This window comes from Acipenser ruthenus, chromosome 4 (genome assembly GCF_902713425.1).
Source record: "Acipenser ruthenus chromosome 4, fAciRut3.2 maternal haplotype, whole genome shotgun sequence".
Lineage (NCBI taxonomy): Eukaryota > Metazoa > Chordata > Actinopteri > Acipenseriformes > Acipenseridae > Acipenser > Acipenser ruthenus.
Window position 1 is genome coordinate 32,577,965 of NC_081192.1, and position 21,229 is coordinate 32,599,193.

Below are 21,229 nucleotides of genomic sequence, written 5' to 3' on the forward strand. Positions count from 1 at the left end.
GCGTGTTTACATTAAAATTCTGCAAGATTTTAGTTTGTTACTAAAAAATATTTAAAGTATATTTCACAGTCACAAAAGTGTATTTTTATTCGTTTTTCTGTTAAGGCTGAGTGAATTTTAGGTCAGTGTGTTCCTAAGGGGGTTATCAATAATCTTCAGTGAACAGCACACTGTATATACCTAACACTCCCTGTAAATGCGTTTTCCCTGATTTAGTGTTTCGGGTTAATGATTGATTTACACCTTTTGAATAGCATTATCATCTGCAGCTGTTGTCTTCCCTGATCATACAATTACCAGTGTTGTGTGACAGAACGTGTGCAATACAGTCAAACAACTGGCCAACAGCAGCTATGGCGAATTGTTGCATCACCTAAAATTTTAGAATTGAGACATAATATAGTGTAGCCTACAAAGGAGTCGGCTCTTTTGTACAGCGGTATCGGCGCTATGCTTTAGTGCGAGCAGTCCCTGGTTCGCGCCCGCCCTCCGCTTGTGTATTGCAGATAATACAATGCTGGTACATTGCGTTTTGAACACATTTCCTACACAGTTTAGACTTTCTGTATTTAAAAAGTCTGCCTCCAGAAAGCCGCATTGGCGTTTAATCTTCAGTTTCAAACCTTACTGACCAGCAGCAAAGTGCAGAGGACGTTAATAGGGCAGGGGCTCATTGAAAAAAAAGGGCAGGAAGGCAGGGACTTAGGCCCACCCACCAGTCTCCCCTCCCGTGTGTACGTCACTGCTGACCAGTCACGATATAAAACGAATGTGCAGACAAAAAATCACAAATTAATACCATTAATTACAATAAATACAACGCGCGTCTCCTGTTCCTTTTAACCTTTTTTTGTTCTACAAACACGCTTTAATAAAAGGTTGGAGGTGGGGATTAAATGATGATCTGTGAAACTAGAGCTAAATACAAGTTGCAACACTTTGAAAAGCATTCGGTGACAAGACAGCTATGTAGTATTATTAGATTTAAGATGTACCGGTAACAATTTTTACAAAACGCTTCGAGTGTTTAAAAGACGGCGATTGTTGTTGTTGTAAATATCAACAAGAAAACTCTGATATGGAACTAACTGGATTCCAGAAAATATATTTTTTGACAGACCGGCGAAAGCGTGGCTTTGACTACCTAACTTCAGATTCACAACAGGAAGCAGTCTGACACACTGAAAAACGCCGTGGCCAATGAATGATTAAGAAGTTACTTAAATTACTTTTGTGTTGAAAATTCAGTCGCCGTGCTCGTGCATACTGTTTCCGATGTATTTCGTTTTTTTATGGCCTATAGTGTTCTTAATTGCCTCGGTAATTTCTGGATGATTTGCCCAGTCGCTGTGCCCTGAAGGTCACTTTTCCCACTCCCGTCAACTGGGTTTTTATTTGGAAGTGCGTCTGGTGTCAGAACAGAGTATAAAGGATTACACAGTTGTGCTAAATTACCTTGAGTGGTCATTTTGACATATTTACATAATGGAGGGTTATTTTAGAATAATAAGGACCCTTTATGGGACATTGGAGAATAAAGCCGGCAGTTTAGCTGCACTACATTCTTCACTTTGTGTGAAATGTGGAAATGTTCTTGGTCGTTCAAATTACTACCCCTTCAACAAAATAAGAACGTTTACTGCACAACACTCGAGGGCGGGACGTCAGTGTCAGACACTGTTACTGGTGGATTCAGGTAATCGCCGTAGTTATTTTACCTCGTTAATGTATATCGGTGAAATCAAGCATTATTTTCGTCTGTTGTTAAAATGTATTTGTGTCAATGGTGTCACTATCATTCATTGAGAGTGGAAACATTGTATGTTGCTAGCAAGTCGTTTTCTAATAGTACTTTTTTCAGTAAAATCTAAGTACAGTTTAAGGTTACTGGAGTCACCATTTTTTTCTATTTTTTTTATTTATTTTTTTTACAATATTTAATAACGTCTAAAATGTTAATATACTATGGCTGCATCAGACATTCTACACAAGTAAATTCTACGTTCTAATATCAATGCAAATTTAGACTTATTAATTATGCTGTCCTTCACATAAACACAGTGAGAGGTATTTATAGCATCACATTTGTGTTATGCGTTATGAAAACAATTATTTGTTAACTTTGCATGTTCAATTTAGTGTGCCATAATCATGTATGACATGCAGTAAGTAGCATGCATTTTTGTGTGTAACTAAGTGATGCAAAGAAATGCCTTACAGTGTATACTGTAATGTATAAAATCTCCCTGGCAAAAGTTGATAGACAGCTGATACTTCTTGGTTGGCAGGTGCTTCCCTATCCTAGTCTGCACAAATTACTGCTATTTTGTGTGGAACCATCTCAGAAGAGATGGGTTTATGGGCCATTCTAAAGAACGGACTGGACTGCAGATTTTCACCCCAATTCCCTAAAGGAATGAATTATATGCAGCAATTGCTTGTATTGCTCCAGAACAATTTAAATACCATGTACAGTAATCGCGTCACATTGAACTAGTCACTCTCTGGTTGACCTTGGTGCCCTTGAACCCAATTGACAATATTATGGTGTTTCTGTTGTACAATTATCAATTGTGAAACTGTTGTCTTGCAGCAATTTTTTGTCGTCAGAGAGTGACCGATACTTCACAGACTGCTCTAGCTAATGTGGTTCCAGTATTTGCTGTGGTAAGAATCAATTCACAGATTCCTGCTTCCATTTTTTTTAATGTAATGTAGATCCTTTATAAAATAGTTAATCTATTAGTGTAAACTGTTACTTTTTATATCATTGTTAATATTTTATAAGGGTAGACATACCATCCAGAACTTAAACCAAACACTCATCAAAAACATAAGGTAAGTCTTGTATGAAACTACCTCAAGCAGACAAGCATTCCAACTTGTGTCTTCATCAAATTCAATATAAACTAAGGTGTTTGATCTTTAAGAGTTTTTTTTTAAGCATTTTACAGCACTGGGGAAACGCTCTGGATTGCATCAACCACCTCTCCATTGTTATCCAGGTATGAGTCCTAAAATAAAAGTGGCTGATACAATTCAGGTGGATTCCCTGATACTGTAAAGTGCTCTAAAGTGTACAGATAATGCAATTATTTCTACTGTGTCATATTTGAAATAGTTTATTTTTTAATTAACAGATTAAATTTGACAAAGAGGGGAATGTGACTTCATTTGGTAAGTACAAAAAACAAACTTTTTTTTAACCTGTATTTTGTTTATATTATTATTAATAACAATAGTAAAACGTTGATTCAACTTTTGTTATCCAAATAGCTCCTGGTAACCTGTCATGTTGTGTGGAATACTTTACATGTTGTCATAATAACGTTTCCAGTTTCCTGTCCTCTAGTCCTGATATTTGTAGTACAGTACTTTATATATATATATATATATATATATATAAATATATATATATATAAATATATATATATATATATATATATATATATATATATATATATATATATATATATATATATATATATATATATATATATATATATTTATATGTATGTATATATATATATATATATATATATATATATATATATATTTATATGTATGTATATATATATATATATATATATATATATATATATATATATATATATATTTATATGTATGTGTACAGAGGTTGTATTGTACTTTAAAACCTGTATTTACATCCACCTAAACTAAACCATCATCTGTGCTGACCAGTACACCCCAGAACAGATTTCCTTTTGCAAATTCAAGTGACTGTAGAGACACACATTGTCCTATTGGTGACCTGTCATTTCAGGGTTCACTGTTTAATAATGATTAGGAATGTCATGTTAAAACTTGTATCTCAAGAAATTCATTTTTATGAACACTTCCTTCCTAGTCACAGTTTGGGTAATAGTAGTTTTACTGTGCCTTGAAATAAAGACTGCATTAGATGTGCATTATAAGCAAAAGTGTAATTTTGTAATTTTTATTCCCCTGAAAGAGCGAAAGAAGACTGAATTGTACCAAGAACTGAGCCTCCAAGCTCGTGATTTACGATTCCAGCATTTAACAAGTATAACCACCAGAAATAATAAAATCATTCTGAGGATGGAGGTAAGGCAACAGTAAAGTGATCAGTTGCTGGGCCTTAAAGTTATGGGGATCCTCAATTGTGTCGATTTTCAACACTAAATATTTTAATCCATTGGTTTTTTCTTATTAATCTTTTAATGTGCAGGTCACTATGGATTCTCATTGTTTTCAGAAAGCTAGCCTTGTTTAAAGAATTTCCTGTCATATATATATATATATGTCAGACTCTCTTCTTGTTCATTGATTATTTGTTTCTAAAAGGTGGTTTTAGCAGTAGGGACACAGTTTTAGAATACATTGCCAGACAAAAAAAGTGCCAAATAACAACAACAAAAAATATATAAATGTAAAAAGTAGCTGATCTTGTTTGAAATTGTATGCAGTATTAAATAATTTCACACAGTTATGATATTTTGTATTATTGTGTCATTTAAAAGGATGCTATATGGGTAGTAGTGTCATAATTAAAATGTACGGTTATGCTTAAACCCAGGAACCAAAACAGAAATTGAACAACTACCTTTAAAAAAAAAAAAAAAAGTTTTATACCGATTACTTATTAAAGAAACACCTACATTTGTCACATTAGTATCAGAATTATTGGCATAGCAGTAGAAATCTTCATTTTTTACCTTTACAGTTTCTAAAGGCTGTGATTTCCCCGGATTACCTTTTGATCCTGGATTATCGAAACCTGAACCTGGAGCGCTGGCTCTTCAGAGACCTGGCTTCCCAGATTGCTGGAGATGGGCAGCTTGTCACTTACTCCTTACCGTTTGAGTTTAGAGCCATAGAAGCCATACTTCAACACAGGGTAAATGAAAACAGCTTTTTTGTCATAGCCCTTAAAGTAGCATTGCTATGTTTTCTTTTCAAATCCAATATCAAATGACAAAACAGCCCTTGACACCGCTGCTATTATCATCTGATGTCGTTAGGCTTTTTATGGAAAAAATTATTTTTTAGGAATTCAGTATAATTGGTGTCCAGATACAAAATATGAATTGGAATACCAGCGCTAATTTGGAAAATGTGCCCTTGAAGCCCATAATATATATACAAAACTTAAAGAAAAAGAACTTGATTGAAAGTTTCCAAACTAGTGTTTGGATCGACAGTTATTTTGTGTGTAACAGATTGTCTTCTCTTAATCTAGATTGATAACCTTCATGCTCGGCTACATGAGCTACAGCCAAAGATACTTGAAACCCTGGAATCGCTTGTGGATCCCAAAATGTTATCGGTTGATAGGAGCAAACTGCACGTTTTACTACAGAACAGTAAGAAGTAAGTAGTAAAGTAGTCGTACTAGTAAAGGCTTTGGATTTCAAGATAATTGTAATGCAAAAGAAGAACTTGGGGAGTATTCAGTTGTGTCATGCAAGGATACACTGTACAGCACTAGATGCATTGATAACTTTAAAACACATAAACCTATTAGAATAGCAATCCACTATGTATTTTAAGATGTTTAATAGAATATAGGATAGGGTGTCGTATGATACGAGGCAGGGCAACTGTGTCGCACAGTGTTTTTCTTTACTCTCTCCTGCATGGGGGTGGGGACAGGACTAAATTGGATGTGACCTATATTTTTGCAAAGATGATACCCTACGTCCATATCTTGCGGATGTTTTTCTTTATAATGTTCGCACCAAGATAAGCTCTTTAGTTTATAACACCATTTATGCAGGAACATTTTGCCTTCATTGAATACAAGCTTTGCCTTTGAAACTGGGAGTGTATGCAGTGCTGTAGACACAAGAGGGCGCTGTAGTGTTTTCTGCAATAGAATAGTCATCCATGTCCATCACACTTATTTGTTTTGAACATTTGTTGATTTTGGCATGTAATTACCATTTGAGGTTCCTTTTACAAGGTACTAGATGTTCCTGGTAATGGTTATTTATGACTGGACAATTGGTTGGGATAATATGATCCCATAATCCATTATTTTGGATTTTTAATTGTCACAAAATAATAGTTTGGGGTGATATATAATAAGTTGACTGATGGAAATACAGTACTTTCAAATGCACAGTAAATCAGGTTATAATTATAGCTGGTTTTCGATAATGGAAGATGAATATTACTGCATTGTTGCTATCAGGTAAACCTAATAGTTTATACAAAGTTATGGCATTCCACAATAAACCTTTATACAAATGTGTGCCATTCCACAAAAAAATGTGTTGCCTTGTATAACTGGACTGAGAAAAGCCTTTCTTATTTGGTAGTCGGCAGGCTGTTTTAATTATTCCACCATTTCCTGTACTATAACTGAATGTTCCCACAGCCTATCTGAGCTGGAGACTGATATCAAAGTTTTTAAGGAGTCTCTGTTGGAGATTCTGGATGAAGAGGAGTTAATAGAAGAACTGTGTCTCACAAAGTGGACTGATCCTCAAGTTTTGTAAGTGCAATTTATAAAGCACACCTGGGGTCAATTACAACTGTAATTGTGCAATTGGTAATTAATTGCAATTACAATGTAATTGTATTGAACCTTGGTACACCTGTGTAATTGTAATTATACCTAGGGCTTCTGATTTTCGGTTTTAACCGATAAAACCCGATAAAACACCCCCAATACAAAAAAAAATGAAATCGGTGGATAGCCAATAAACACCGGAAAGCACCAGAAAAACTGTGGCAATGGTTAATCAATTCACATTGACTTTATCCTATTCCCATTAAAAAATAAAACCTACTACAAAAATAATAATAAATACATTTCCCTGTGCTGCTGGGCAATGTCCCGCCTTCCTGACTTGCATCTGTCATTGATTCGTTCTCTACTTTACACCCGACCCAACTACTGAATGACAGCACATTCCTACATTTCTATTGGAGACTCCGGTTGCAAGATTTAAAACGAGATTACAATCAGGATGGAGGCTTGTTAGCGGGATTTCAAGCTGTATTACATTTAAGATACGGAGGATTTAAAACAGAATTGTGGCGAAATGTACAAAAATGCCTCCACACAAAATTTCGTTGTGGAAGACAGCAATAGAAAGAAGGTATAGCTTAAGTGTGCAAATACTGTCGAGTTACTACTATACATATTGACAAAAATAAACGTGCACGCATTTTGAAAAGTAACCTAAAACACTAATTTCATACAGTATATCAAAACGAAAGCCCCGAAAAAAAAGATTTACATAACTCGAAAATAGCTAAAAATAAGCACAGAAAAATACAATTAATAAAACCCGAAAAACAGAAGCCCTAAATATACCTTATAATTGATAGATTAGTTCAGGTACACATTTATTTGTCATTCAATCCTTATTCTTGCATTTTCAATCACTTTTGGTGAGCCCATTTGTTTGAAAAAAAAAAGAATAAGTTACTGTATTTGAACCTGTGATTGTTGCTGGGTTATTTAGAATAAATTGAGTAAATGTGTCAATGTGTGTAGTTGTTTGTTACTTTTTAGTGGAATTTTAATTCCAATTGCAAATTACTGCAGCATACTTGTAATTGACAAAATAGCATTGCAATTGCAATTTCAACAAACAATTCTGCTGTAATTGTAATTATTTTTGACCCCAGGACTCTTTTAAAGTGAATTATTTTTGCTAGATGAAACACAGGTTGATTGTCTGATGTCTGATTTGCAGTGTTGCTGTGAAAACTGATTTTGAAAGATGATGAAGTTCGTCAAGAAATTTGTGGGTGAAAATGTAATATATGATAGACCCTAATACACAGTAGATGCCTTCTCAAACCTGTGGATCCAAACTGTAGGTGTCCTAGTCATTTTATTCTGAATTTAAATTTGGGTAATAATCTGTCTTAAATTTTTCAAGTAACAATATGTTCTATCTACTTATTTTGAAGTGCAAAGACAAAAGGTACATTTCTGAGCAGAATACAATCTAAAACAATAAACCCATGTACAAGCAAGATTGCAGGCTAGAGAGAATGCGGCTATGGTCTACCTGCTAAATAATAACAACTTTTTCCTCTTGTGTATGCTTTGGTGCCAGTGAGGAGAGCAGCTTGGGAATAGATCATGCAGAGGAAATGGAGCAGCTTCTGGAGAATTATTACAGACAGGCCGAGGATCTAGCAAATACAGCCCGAGAACTGAAAGTGCTCATCGATGACTCTGAAAGCGTCATCTTTATTAATCTGGACAGGTTGGTACTTCAACAGCAAAAACGGAAATTGGATGAGCTGAGATCGAAAGACAGGATTTCTTTCAGCACTGCAGACCTCTATGCATGTAGTATAGGAAATGTAACTCTACTCAAAACAGCTGTCTGTTTTGAAATATTTTTCAATATAAGTCATTGAAGTATTCCATTGGTTATACTAGGGCAGTCTTTATGTAAAGTTACTTTGTGTTAAGAGATAAGCAGTTGAAGTGCCAAAGAGGCTGCTATAAATTATAAATAAAAAACAGAATTTAGCTCTTTCCCCTTTCATGTTCACTAAAATATTATTCACTGGGGTCTGTTTACTACATACTGAATTATTCCCATATCAGGAAGGATGCTTTGTTTACAGGCCAGCTCGTTTACATCCCTTAAAGGTAATTGTAGTTGTGGGGACACAAGTAAAACTTGCTGCAGATTATAAATGCCATCTTCATCGTGAGTCAAAACTGAAAAAGTGTGTCACCTTTTTTTATTTTATGTTTTTAAATGGTGTTTATTTTTTTCATGCATCTTTCAGTAAACACCTATATAGTTGAACAATGGTGCTCTTACAACTTTTTTAGATATGTCGATATTTGTACTTTCTTCATGTACTACTTTTAATGACCCTGATTAGGTGTCTTGGTGAGCTAATTTCTGAGGAGTAATAGTGCATATCACATGCAGGTCACAATACTATTTATCAATATGTTTAACAGTCAAGATGGACTATTATGAGATAAAAGTATTAAAAACAGACTATTGTTAAAAGTCATACCATGATTTACAGAATGTCTGTGTATGGCAAGTACAGGTCTAGAGTCTTACATCTGACTGTTTGTATAGCCACCGCAATGTTATGATGAGACTTAATCTTCAGCTGACGATGGGGACCTTTTCTATTTCCTTGTTTGGACTGATGGGAGTTGCATTTGGTATGAATCTGGAGTCCTCCTTTGAAGAGGTAAGGCATTAGTAATCACTTAAACACAGGTATGCTGTTTCCAATTGAGCAGAAATGTATAACATGTGGGCATGCCCTCCCCATAAAATGGGTGAGTTTATTTGTTTTGTTTGTATTCTGAGAATATCTAAACCAATTAGCTGCATATATATAGGACCAAAAGACAAGGCCAGTGCATAAAAGGCTGTATTTTCCCACTGGTTTACTTTACTGTCTAATCAGCACATTGTTTGAGCTGCTTATCTAGAACTATAAAACATTCCATTGTAAAAACAAATGTAACCAATAATACTAGATGACAGAGCCACAAACACATGAACCAATCAATCTGAATTACTATGAATTTCTATTTGTGCTTTAAAAGCGTATTGCCAGTATTGTTCCTGGTGGTTCTGTCTCCTTAATGTGATGAGATTATGAAGCTGGTGTGTGCTAACTAATATGAGAGAGAAAGAGACAGAAAGAACAGCCTGGCACTGCTGGAGACATACTGCGCAACATGGGCCCTGGAGGTCAAGCTGAACAAAACCAAAATCATGATTTTCCAAAAAAAAAAAAAATTCTTCTTAAATAACAAAGACATAGACCACAGCCTCTTGTACAACTACCTAGGACTCGCATTAAGTGCATCAGGTAGTTTTAAACAGGCAATCAAAACACTAAGGCCCACATTTATAAAGGGGGAAAAACCGACCGCAAAAAGCCACGTAATGTACGTGTTCAGTACGGCCGCACTCATCGTCAAAATAACAACCTATTTTATAAGACTAATTAGGTAAAGCAGGTGATTCCGCAATCAAACAATTTACATACCCCTTTCACCTCTCACAATAAATAGCGGGTTTGGGTCAACCCTGCGTGTGTAGGCTACACATTCCAAAAGGAAATGAATGGCACACAAAGACCCCAGCCTGGTATTAGCCATGGTGATGAGGATGCTCAGAAGCGAAAACTGAAATTTACCAATATGGAAGTGGAGATTTTGGTACAAGCAGTACTTGTAACACATTAAGATGTGTTACAAGCTCGAAATACATCACCAGGACAAAAGAATAAAATGTGGAATGTGTGGTGGCTTCTTAATAAACAAATGTACCACTTCAGAGTTTGTAATCTAGGTTGCTTATACATTACAACGCATCATCCAGTTACTGTGCTTTGCATATTAGTTCAACTTCGTATTTCGTATAGAATAATTCCAGGCATGTAGACTTTTCAAACTTCAGAAACAATAAGTTTTATTTACTTGCATCCATGGCAGTCAAACGGGTGGGAAATCCTTCCATTGTTGTACAGCAATATGTTCAGCAACAATACAGCTTCATACGAACAGTCTTCAGTTTAACTACGACTTATACCTTCTTAAAGTCTTATGCAGTTACAACTCTCCTATTTCTTATGTGTGTCTGTATTTCTTACTCTATGTATGATTTTAAAGCATATCTGTATGGTATATATTGTCAAACTGTACTTGCTCTAGCTACAAACTAGCTGCGTCATCTGTCCCTCTGTCCCTTTTTTTTGTTTACTGTTTTTTTTCCAACTCGAATTTAACAATACTGTCTGAACCAGTATTGTTAAATACCAGAATGCCATATTACAAAAATATATATTCTGTAGGCATTACTAAAATAACAGTGGAGGATGCCCTCATTGTATATGAGACTTTTTCTTTCGTGCGCCTCGGAATATCATTCCATCTTTTCTTAATCTTCTCCACCATTCTTTTAATAATGCCTACACTCTAAGAAGTAAAGGCTCTCGTTAGAATCTTGCTTTGCCTCTGTGGGGAGACATTTTTAGGTGCTTCTAAGAACCTTTTTTTTTACATGGATTCTATATTCTCTATTTGCAGACTTTATGTTTTGTCATGTAAGCTATGAAAACATGTATTGAAAACTGGAGTTTGCAAAACAATACGGTACCGGTATTATAAACTGTAATTTACATACTGACTTGATCAGAAGGGTTAAAAAATGAGCTCTTTGCAAAATGTTATTAAATGTTTCTTTGACCTTGAAAACGATGCCTCCTTCTTGCTGCAAACAAGTCTCCCACATCACCTTGTCTTTTATATAGCCTACTGTCTTACTGCGGCAAATTAACGCCTGCTTTTCAGAGTTCTTAAAATAATCAAGCAAATATGAGGCCCGCAATTACCGGCAGCTTTAATAAATTAATATTTAATAGACCTAATTTGCAAAATCCCCTCCCAATTTTAGCGGTTTCGTTCAGAAACGCCCCAGAATTACATATGCATATACAGAATTACATATGCATCAAGGGCTAAAGCGCACAGAGACATTGCCCCCGCAAATCATGTCGTAATTGTATGTTTATGCCATTGCCTGTGTTTTATAAATCCCTCAGCGCCCGTTTTACGGTCGTAAAACGTGCAATCCTTTTATAAATCTGGGCCTAAAACAGAAAGCTCTCGGAGTGTACTACACTATTAAAAAACAGTTGGCCGCATTTAACCCCCCAACCAAATTATTACTGAAGCTGTTTGACAACATCATACAGCCGATTCTGCTCTATGGGAGTGAAGTCTGGGGACCAACCCTGAGTACAGAGTACACACAGTGGGACTAAACTCCCACAGAAACCACACACCTGCACTTCTGTAAAGAGCTACTGCACTTACACAGAGAAGCTCCCAACAACAGATGTAGAGCAGAACTAGGGAGAGTGCCTCCGCTGATCCCCATCCAGATAAGAATCACCCAGTTCTGGCTCCACCTGAGACACAGCAGCCCAAACTCCCTCCACTTCCAAGCCCTTGAATCCTCCCTGGGCACTACAGCTGAACACTTGCTACAGTCCTACATCACATCCCTGTCCATACACACCAGCATCAACATCCACAATAGTCCTACCACTGAGCCCAGCAGCCAGAGGGCACTGAGAAAAGCTGTAAGATCTGCCCTGATAGAGAAATACACCCTCTACTGGAGAGAGCAGATCAAAAGCCAAAATAAACTCCACCTCTACAGATCCCTCAACAGAGAATACACCCTGGCTGAATATCTAAACCTTGTAAAAAAAAAAAAAAAAAAAAAAAAAAAACACCTGTTAACAAAATATAGGATTAGTGACCACAAGCTAGCCATTGAAACAGGCAGGTATAGAGCACAGTGGAAACCTAGGGAAGACAGAATCTGTACCCTGTGCAACAGTGGACAGATTGAAACTGAGAGAGAGAGATACTGCCTCAGACTGGCAGATAATATAGAGGGTTTCCTGCTCCAGTGCCAGGAGGAGTAACTGAGAGAGGGAGCAATAATAACTGCAGAATGTGTCCCACTGTGCTCAATATAACCGTGTTGCATCTATTCTAATGCATGTTTATGTATTGTGTTGTAGCTTTGGCACTACTTGTTCTGCTTGTCATGCCAATAAAGCATTTGAACTTGAGAGAGAGAATACATTGCCATAGGTACTACATTTTACTGCATATCCCTGAAGATACACACATACACTTTTAAGATATTATGGTATATGTCTTGAGAACCAGTCATCCACATAATGATGAAACATGGTATTGAGAAGTTCCAAAATCATATATTTGGTTGATTACAATTTTTAAATAATAATAATAATTGTTACGTGATTATTTTCTTTAATAACTGGTTTTATTAAATTTAGGATCCAATGGTCTTCTGGCTGGTCACAGGATTAATGTTTTTAGGAAGTGGGCTTATCTGGAGGCGCCTTCTTTCCTTCTTAGGACAGCACCTTAAGCCTGCCTCCCCACCACCGGTTTGTCATATTTCCTTTTTAAGAATATTGGTTTGAGTTTGAATTGATTGTGAATTTAGGAGTCACAAAAGCTGATGGACAGTGACAGTTGGTATTGATAATGAACTAATGTCCACCGGGGTGTAGTTTGAGAACGCCAAACTTTAATTTGTGACTTTATCCAGGGTTCAAACCCAGGCCTCCAGTGGTGAAAGCTACATCTTTGAGACTATAAAAGCACTATAAAACTGCATAATGCATTATGCATGACCTCAATATATTGCATAAACTTTGCATACAGCTCATAAAATGTGTCTTGTAATTTAACAGGTATGTGAAATATGCAAATGATTATACCTGTTTAAAAAAATATTTAAAATACCTCGACAGGGGGGCTCCCGAGTGGCGTATCCAGTAAAGGCATTCCACATGGAGTGCAGGATGCGCCCTATAGCCTGGAGGTCGCTGGTTCAAGTCCAGGCTATTCCATTACTGGACGAGGGGGAAATGCTGGTTAACAAGATTAGGTTCTATTTCATGAGTAAAAACATAATTGAAGCATTTGTGTGTTTTCTTTTTATTATTATTTCTTCACGTTAGATGCCTCCCATATGGAAGAAGGGTCAGCTAAGCTGCTTGAGAGGGTCGGACACAAAAACTGGACTGAGAACAGAATATTTTCCTTCAAGCAAGAATCCTCTCATGAATCACAAATAGTAACTTGGTATATGATACTTGATCCTATTCAGATTGGTGAATTTAAGTGTATTGTCTTTCCTGTGTTGGCAAACATAAAATATGCTGAGAGTTGTAATTATTACCATAATTAGAATGAAGAGTTTTACAAGTTGCACATTTTTAAAGCTTAGAATGTATTTTCACAGTGCAACCAAATTGAAAGCATACCAACAGGAGTTGTGGACTCAGTTGAAACAATTCAACTTATCCTAGTAAATGTCCATGGGAAACAATGGGGATATGTAACTCAGCAGAATAGAATACTTTGTAACAATGCCTACAACTGAATGGATGAAAAGTGGTCCTCCACTAAAACTGCCTTTAATGTAAAGTATTTTCTTAGGTGTTTCATAAATTGTGGCTCCCAAAGACTTATTTATTTAAACACAATATTTAAGGCGTTCTGCTACAGTTGTTTCAGTGCATCCTTGGGGGCATGTGTTTTGAGATGTGAAAAAAACATATTACATATTCTCGCATGTTTTTGTACAGTATATCAAATTGAGTAAATCTCAATTAGATGCCCTCATTGTTGTTGTATTTTTATTTTATACTCTCTTCTTTATAAATAGCATATGAGAAATCAACCAATCACCATTAAGGATTTGTCAAGGATCTTCTCTGTGTACAGAGGTCATCTGAGGCATAGAACATTTGGCACAATTATAAAATAAAAAGCTTTTTTAGTAGTGTGTACAAGATCCATTATGTTATTAATGATACGTTAATATGTCGTGTAGGGTTTCTCTTATTATGAGACCAAATTTTGCACATTTTGAGCAGCCTTATACACATAGGGGCGAATGTAAGGATAGGCATAGTGCAAACAATTGCGACTGCAAAATCCAAATTATCTAGCGGCCAGGCAATTATTTTGTATTATTTTTCAATTACTGGGTCTAAGGTGACCTAAAGCCTTACCACCGCATCCTCCTGCATCCCAAATAAAGTGACTCTGGGTTTAAGTATGCAGGGTCTTCTCTGTCTTGCCTTTCTACGAAGGTTCCTGCCTGTCCTCAACAAGAGCCAAGCGTCGCCGCATAAGGAAGTGTACCACAGCAGCCATCCTGAGGCCAATGACAGGTCTCTGCAGGTGTGTGCTTTTATACAGCTCTTAATTACTTGTTTCTACAATGGTTTGAACCTTGTCAGAGGAGGAGTAAAGTTTTTGAAGGGTCAGCAATTGCCCAAGTTCAAGGCAAAATCCTTACATCGCATTATAATGTTTGCGCCCACTTAGTATTCCAGATCCCCGCCCAATTCCATGATGTTTTCTTCATTTGAATACATTTCAATATCATTTAAATGGATTAATGATGGTAAAGTGCTAATTTGATAGCAGGTGCAGAACACCAGGTGAAAACCATTCTTTACATAAGCTGCATTTTTAGTGGCTGCTAATGTCCCACTTTACAGCCGCTAAACACAGTTTGTGAACACCGATTTTGGACACAATATGTTCTAAATAGGATTGGCAATTTCTTTTAATTAATAAATTACCAGTAGTGTATTTTCCTTCAGCATTTTTCAAATAAATTCATCCACTGCTGTTTTCCCTAAATGTGTGTGATTGTTTACAAAAGTATTACGCTGTTGCTGTTTTCTGAACATCTAGAAAATCAACAATGAAATGTGTTTTACTCTTTCAACACTGATGACCTCAAAAATGAAAAATAACGTGGCCTGGTAAAACTTCAATATTGAGTGCAGATGACACCTCCCTCATTCTTCACTCCGCTTCAATTCAAATAATTGAAATAATTTAAGTCTGCATTTCCTCCCCTAAATATGACACCCGAAGATAAATGTGTTCATTGGCTGGTGAGCACAGGATTTTATAATCTCTGCTCAATATTTCTTTTATATATATTTCAGTTTTTTATTTATTGGAAGGTTCAACACCTTAGAGGAGGGAGGGGGAGGGGGAGGGGGGGTCATCTTCGTAGTCTCCGAGGTTATCATGGTTATGATAAAATAATAATAATAATTCCTATGCCTCCTCCTAGTTTTCTCTCCCTGTAACCTCCCTGCCACTTCTGACAGACAAGCTGACAAGCTGATGATGAAAACTATCTACAAAATCTTCAAAGAGAAGCTCACACAGCAAAAGTTGTCTGTCATCTTGTATTTTGATTCTAGGAACAGCTTACACCTCTGTGACAAGGGTGGCTTGAGTGGTGACATCAGACCAGGAAATGACTCCACTACACAGACAGTATTACAGGGTGAGACGCAAATGTGCTTGTTTTTCTTTTATTAAATAAACAAATAAAATATTTAATCAAAACAAAACACTCAAAGCAAAAGGCATGAGAGCAAAAACATACAATATGACAAGTATCGTGCTGGTTGTTCCAGCACAAGTAGCAATTGTTGTTTTTATATTATTGGTTCATCTCCTCTCGCTGACTCTCGTTCTCTACTCCTGAACTCTCAGCCCATTGCAGCCAAAGCGTGCAGGTTCTTGTAGTGGTGACCGAGGGATTAACTAGCTATTAATTATCCATACGGTATTCTAAAACACAAAACAATAACAAATAATGGCGGACAGCACCTCGCTCATCTTGCCAAATAATAAGGGCTTTTCACAGTCGTATATAAAATACATAAATCATAATAATAATAATAATACAACAAAACAAAATATGCACAGGGGTGAGGAGTACCCCGTCACAACCTCCCTAAAGGTATGCGTAAATCTTAAGCAACAACTAAGTCTTACGTTCTAACTATCATAGCTGGTACAACCCATGAAAAGTTCAACGGTACAACCCATGAAATCAACGGTAGTAAAGACTTATGTTTTAACTAAGCAAAGTAAGAACTTGCGCACAGCTGGTGCAACCCAGTCAAGGTCTCTAAATCACTGCAGGAAGAGCGATTGCTCTGGCTTTTCTGTTCTGTACCACATTGTCACAAGTGACCCTAAAACCCCTTCTCTGTTGTGCAAGGTGCTAGCTCCTTTTGAATGGAAGGCTTATGCTGCAGAAGTATATGGTCCTCCAATAGAACCAGCTTTATTTCTTGGGGGGTTCCCCACTAATGATGTAAATGATAATGAGGCTTGGGAACCCATTGATATGAAAAATAGTGAATTCTGGCCAACTCAGATATTCTGGATGGAAGGAATGCCTACTAAAATAGCCCTATGTGATCAAATTGAAATGCATAAACATAATAGTTATCAGTCTGGAATCATTGCTCCCTGTGGGATACTCTCTCTCTAAAAAGGGGAAAAGGCAAGCACATACCCAGCTTAGTGTGGATGTCAGAAGTGTAGAACTGGGCTGCCACAAGCAGAACCAAAAACATACCCTGTCTGCACTCACATGGTGAAGCATTGCAAAGTCATGTTTGAATGCAATGATGTACAAGGATTATCATTCTCTCGTTTGAATGTTGAACCAGACAATGTGAACAGAATTGAATGTACAGGGTGTGAAGTAGACCACGCAGTTAAGTGGGAAAACATTTGTTGGTACTCACCATTATCAGAAGTAAAAATCGAGTTGTGTGCAGGTCGAAGCTGCACTCCAAGCGGCCTTCTGTTCTAACAGAGGTACCTCATTATAAGAATCAGCAGCAATCTCGTCAGTACTCAACAGCAGCCGGTCTCGCAGCAAGGAATTTCCTCTTAGGCTCAAAAAATACTAACTTTAAATGGATGGAGATATAGGCTTCTGGCTGCAGCAAGACTAGACTGAGCAATCAGCACAACACTCATTACAGTTTTTATAATCACCTGGGCATGCACCCTTGTAGTGACGGATTTGGTGTGTACATTTTATTACCCTTTGTTCCTCTAAAATCAACTTGACACTTGAGTTTCTCCCCAGCAATAGCTTTTAAGAAAGTAGAAACATTCCTATGAATTTCTTATCAGTGCATTCACCCATAGACCTCCTTCCCCCTCCTGCATCTTTCTAAGAGGCCTATTTTTTACATTCCTGAACTCAAAAATGCCTACATTGTTATAATTATGCAATAATGAAAGGCCTGTTAGCTGATATATATTTGCTGGTACAATATAGGAGGTTTATAATAATCATTCGTCAAATCCATTTGATGGGATGTGTACAGTATTTAAAGTGTCCTCTGGTGGTCCTCATAAACAAGTATTCAAATTACCAAACCATGCCAATTGTCATTAATGGCACACGCTGTACGCTCACCTGTTAGACAAATTATTACATAATTTGTGTAGCCTGATCTATGTTCTCAACCCTAGGTGCTACATGTTTTAGATTAATTTACTGTGTATAGTGTAGGTAGGTCATGGCGATCTGCTTTTACATGATGGTCATGGTGATCTGCTTTTACTTGATATGAATCACTAGTTGATCGACAGTTCTTCTGTCCCAATACTTGGAAGGCAGTGTACAGCAAAGTGTAAAGTTATTTTGTAAACCTTGATAGTGTAAAAATATCTGAATAAGCTTTGACAAGCCTGTCATTTAGAATACTCATATAAATCAATTATCAAAGCATGACATAGCTCATTAAATTCACATAACAAGAGAGTTCACATGATTATCAGCTGGTCTGATAAAATATTAATGTTTTATCTGGGTGTGTGTCAATTACACAGTTTAAGTATACAAATCGCCGTAAGCTCCCATTAAATGAACACTCCTTGTACTGTTTGGTTGTTTTTTTGTAACTTGTGCTAAAGAAGAGCCTTAGAACCTTTTGTAGTTCTCCCATCTTTTTACCACTGCTTCCTTTATTCTGACTGCTGTTTTTACTGCACTAGGGGGCAGCAGACTGTTAGCTTTGCCTCCTGCCCACAACAGCAGTCACATGACATGCAGGCCTGGGAGAGTGAGAGTCATCTAAATATTTTCAAGATCAGACTCCTCAGATGTTGTTTTTACTCAGTAAATCCACAAGCTGTGTGAGAGGGGTCGAATGTCCGGTGGAGCATTAAGATTTGGGAGCAGAAGCAGCAGCAGCAGCTGGACACCCCAGAGGATCTTAAATGAGATCGAGACCAACCTGCTGGAATGCAAAGTGTGTTTTGAGAAATACAGCCAGCTACAGAAAAAGCGCAGGCCAAGGAATCTGCCATGTGGCCATGTGATGTGCTGGGAATGTATCTCCTGCCTCGCCCACCACCACTATCAGCGTCTAGAGTGCCCCTTCTGCCGCAAGATCTGCAGTTCCTCAGAGACATCGGATTGCCTGCCTTTGATGCACATAAGCGAACTTCTCTCCCCAGCTTGGGAGCTAGCCAATGGGACAAGCAATGAAGCACTGGGACTGACATCTGCTGGAGTGAAGTTCCATTTTGCTTTTGGTGGCTGGGGGCACTTGATCAACCCTACCGGTGCTGCGTTTTTCAGAAAGTCAGGAGCACTGGTGGTTGTACATGATGGCAAGAAACGTGTCAGCATTTTTAACCTGAAGGGGAAGTACCTGCACGGGTTTGGTACAAAAGGTGACTCTCTGACAGGTGTCTGCTATCCCCTAAATGTGGCGGTCACGCTTGATGGGTACATTGTGATTACTGATGCTGGTGACTGCTCTGTTAAAGTTTTTAATTCCAGAGGAAGGAACTCTGTTGCCATCCGAGAATCTTTCCGGTTACCTTGGGGCGTGGACACGGACTGTGAGAACCAAATCTTAGTGACAGATTCTGAGGCTGGGACACTTTCCCAACTGGAAGTCGACTTTTCTAAGGACATTTTGGTCAGTAACACTGTGGCCACTTCTGACCTTTGCTGCCCAAGAGAAATAGCAGTTTCCAAATCCACCGGGTCTGTCGTTGTTGTAGAGCATTTGAGAGACCAAAAAGCTAGAAGCTTTACTGGCACCAGGCTCAAAATGTTTGACAGCAAACTGCAACTGATGTGCCAAATAGATAGCTTTGGCTTTAGTTTAATTTGTCCTATTCAGCTGTGTGTTTCTGGTGTGGCTTTTGACAGAGAAGGGAATGTCTTAGTTGCTGATGGCAATCACAAGGTTGTACTTTGCTTAGGGAAATTGATGGAATCACCCTCCTTAAGACCAATCATAAGCCAGGGTCTTGTATGCCCTGTGGGACTGGCTTGCACAGCAGATAACACGCTGATTGTACTAGACAGTGGTGACCATGCTGTTAAAATTTACACTGTCTGTTGAATTCAAATGTGACCTACTTACTTGAATGGAGATTATGGAAACTGTACCATATGGGGGGAATTATTGCCACAATTTAAGTTATAATTCTGAATACGAGTATGGTATTTTCTGTGTAACTTTGTATTTTCCATTGTGAGTATGTTGAAGGTCATGTTTGTAATGTTTTGTTATCAAATATGGGATTTTCTAGTTCAATTAAAATCTTAATGAAAAATGTTTTAGTAAGAGCTTTATCTGCTACATGCTGTATGTTTGGCAAATATCACTGGAGACAGGCTTGGTGACACTGTTACTTATAAAGTGTTGACACAGCAGCCATGTGTCTTTGGAGTAGGATTGATGCAGTTATATAAAAAAAAAGATTCATTTTAGTTCCTGAGTGATGAATTCACACATTTGGAACCAATACCACATTCTTTCCCACTTACATAAATCACAGCTTGCTATTATACATTTTGAGTGGTTATTTACTGCTAACACACCCTAGACACATTCATATAAACCAAGACCCAGATCTGGACCATCGTGTGCTTCAGAGGCTTGATAGCTGCGAATCAGTGTCTTCAGTTCTTATTCCTAACAGGGTACAGGATATCTCCATTGGTTACCTGTCCATCATGTTATACTAGCAAAGAAGACTCTTGTCTCCAAGTACACTATATGCACCACATAATTATATGTCAAGAGTTTTTCCTGTTTAAGCTGAATCAAATATTCTGCTCGATGTCAGGCTACTGTAGGTATGGACCCTCTATATGATGTGTGTTTATCCAAACTGTACCATGTGGTTTTTGAGTCTGCTGCTTTCAAGGTGCCATTGGTTGAGTTTACAAAGCAGGATATTCCTTTGTTTAAAAAAAAAAAAAAAAATGGTACAGTTTTTGCTTGATGACAGTACTTTTTTTTTTTCTTATGCTATGGCAAAGCACAAAAAGGCTGCAATGTGATTGGGGGAAAAACAATAAAACAGCATGATTACCTTTCAATATGCCCTTGTTTTTGTGTGCGTTGCTCAAGGTTGTGATTACCAAGCTGTACAGAACTAAGTGTAGTGGACTTGATGGATCGAATAGTCTGCAGCCCCTGCAGCCTGGAAAGCATATGTAAGGGAAGAGGTGAATTGAGCAAAGTGAATTATATTAAATTAAAGCAAGAAGGCCATGCTGTTAAAATACTGGCAACCCTTTTTAACAATAGTGCAATGGTAGTTAAATTTAAAGGTAAAAAAAGCTTTAAGTAATAGGGGCATTAAAGACTGAACTAAAATCTTTGAACATATGTCCCAATAATTATTTTTTAACTACAACTGCTTAATTGCTTGTCAGCAAAAGAAGCGGAGCATTTTTACAATATGATTGTGCATTATTGTATCATATATGTATTTGATTTATGGAAAAATAATACATGTAAAAGGATAAGACAAGTCCTACTTAAAATCCTAATCAGTTTTGACAAT

At 37.2% G+C, this 21,229-nt stretch overlaps 2 protein-coding genes across 2 annotated transcripts; both read left to right on the forward strand.

The window, feature by feature from the left end:
• Positions 1 to 786: 786 nt before the first annotated feature.
• LOC117400136 (magnesium transporter MRS2 homolog, mitochondrial-like) lies at positions 787 to 15,214 on the forward strand. The gene is made up of 11 exons (XM_059022300.1): positions 787 to 1,696; positions 2,594 to 2,667; positions 3,141 to 3,177; positions 3,974 to 4,086; positions 4,706 to 4,879; positions 5,222 to 5,352; positions 6,362 to 6,478; positions 8,061 to 8,213; positions 9,060 to 9,177; positions 12,823 to 12,936; positions 13,516 to 15,214. Exons 1-11 carry the CDS (start codon positions 1,486 to 1,488, stop codon positions 13,630 to 13,632), a joined length of 1,359 nt encoding a protein of 452 aa, XP_058878283.1. The 5' UTR covers positions 787 to 1,485; the 3' UTR covers positions 13,633 to 15,214.
• A 3,342-nt stretch (positions 15,215 to 18,556) lies between these two features.
• LOC117400151 (E3 ubiquitin-protein ligase NHLRC1-like) lies at positions 18,557 to 21,053 on the forward strand. Its single transcript, XM_033999611.2, has one exon. It carries the CDS (start codon positions 18,562 to 18,564, stop codon positions 19,771 to 19,773), a length of 1,212 nt encoding a protein of 403 aa, XP_033855502.1. The 5' UTR covers positions 18,557 to 18,561; the 3' UTR covers positions 19,774 to 21,053.
• The last annotated feature ends 176 nt before the right edge of the window (positions 21,054 to 21,229 follow it).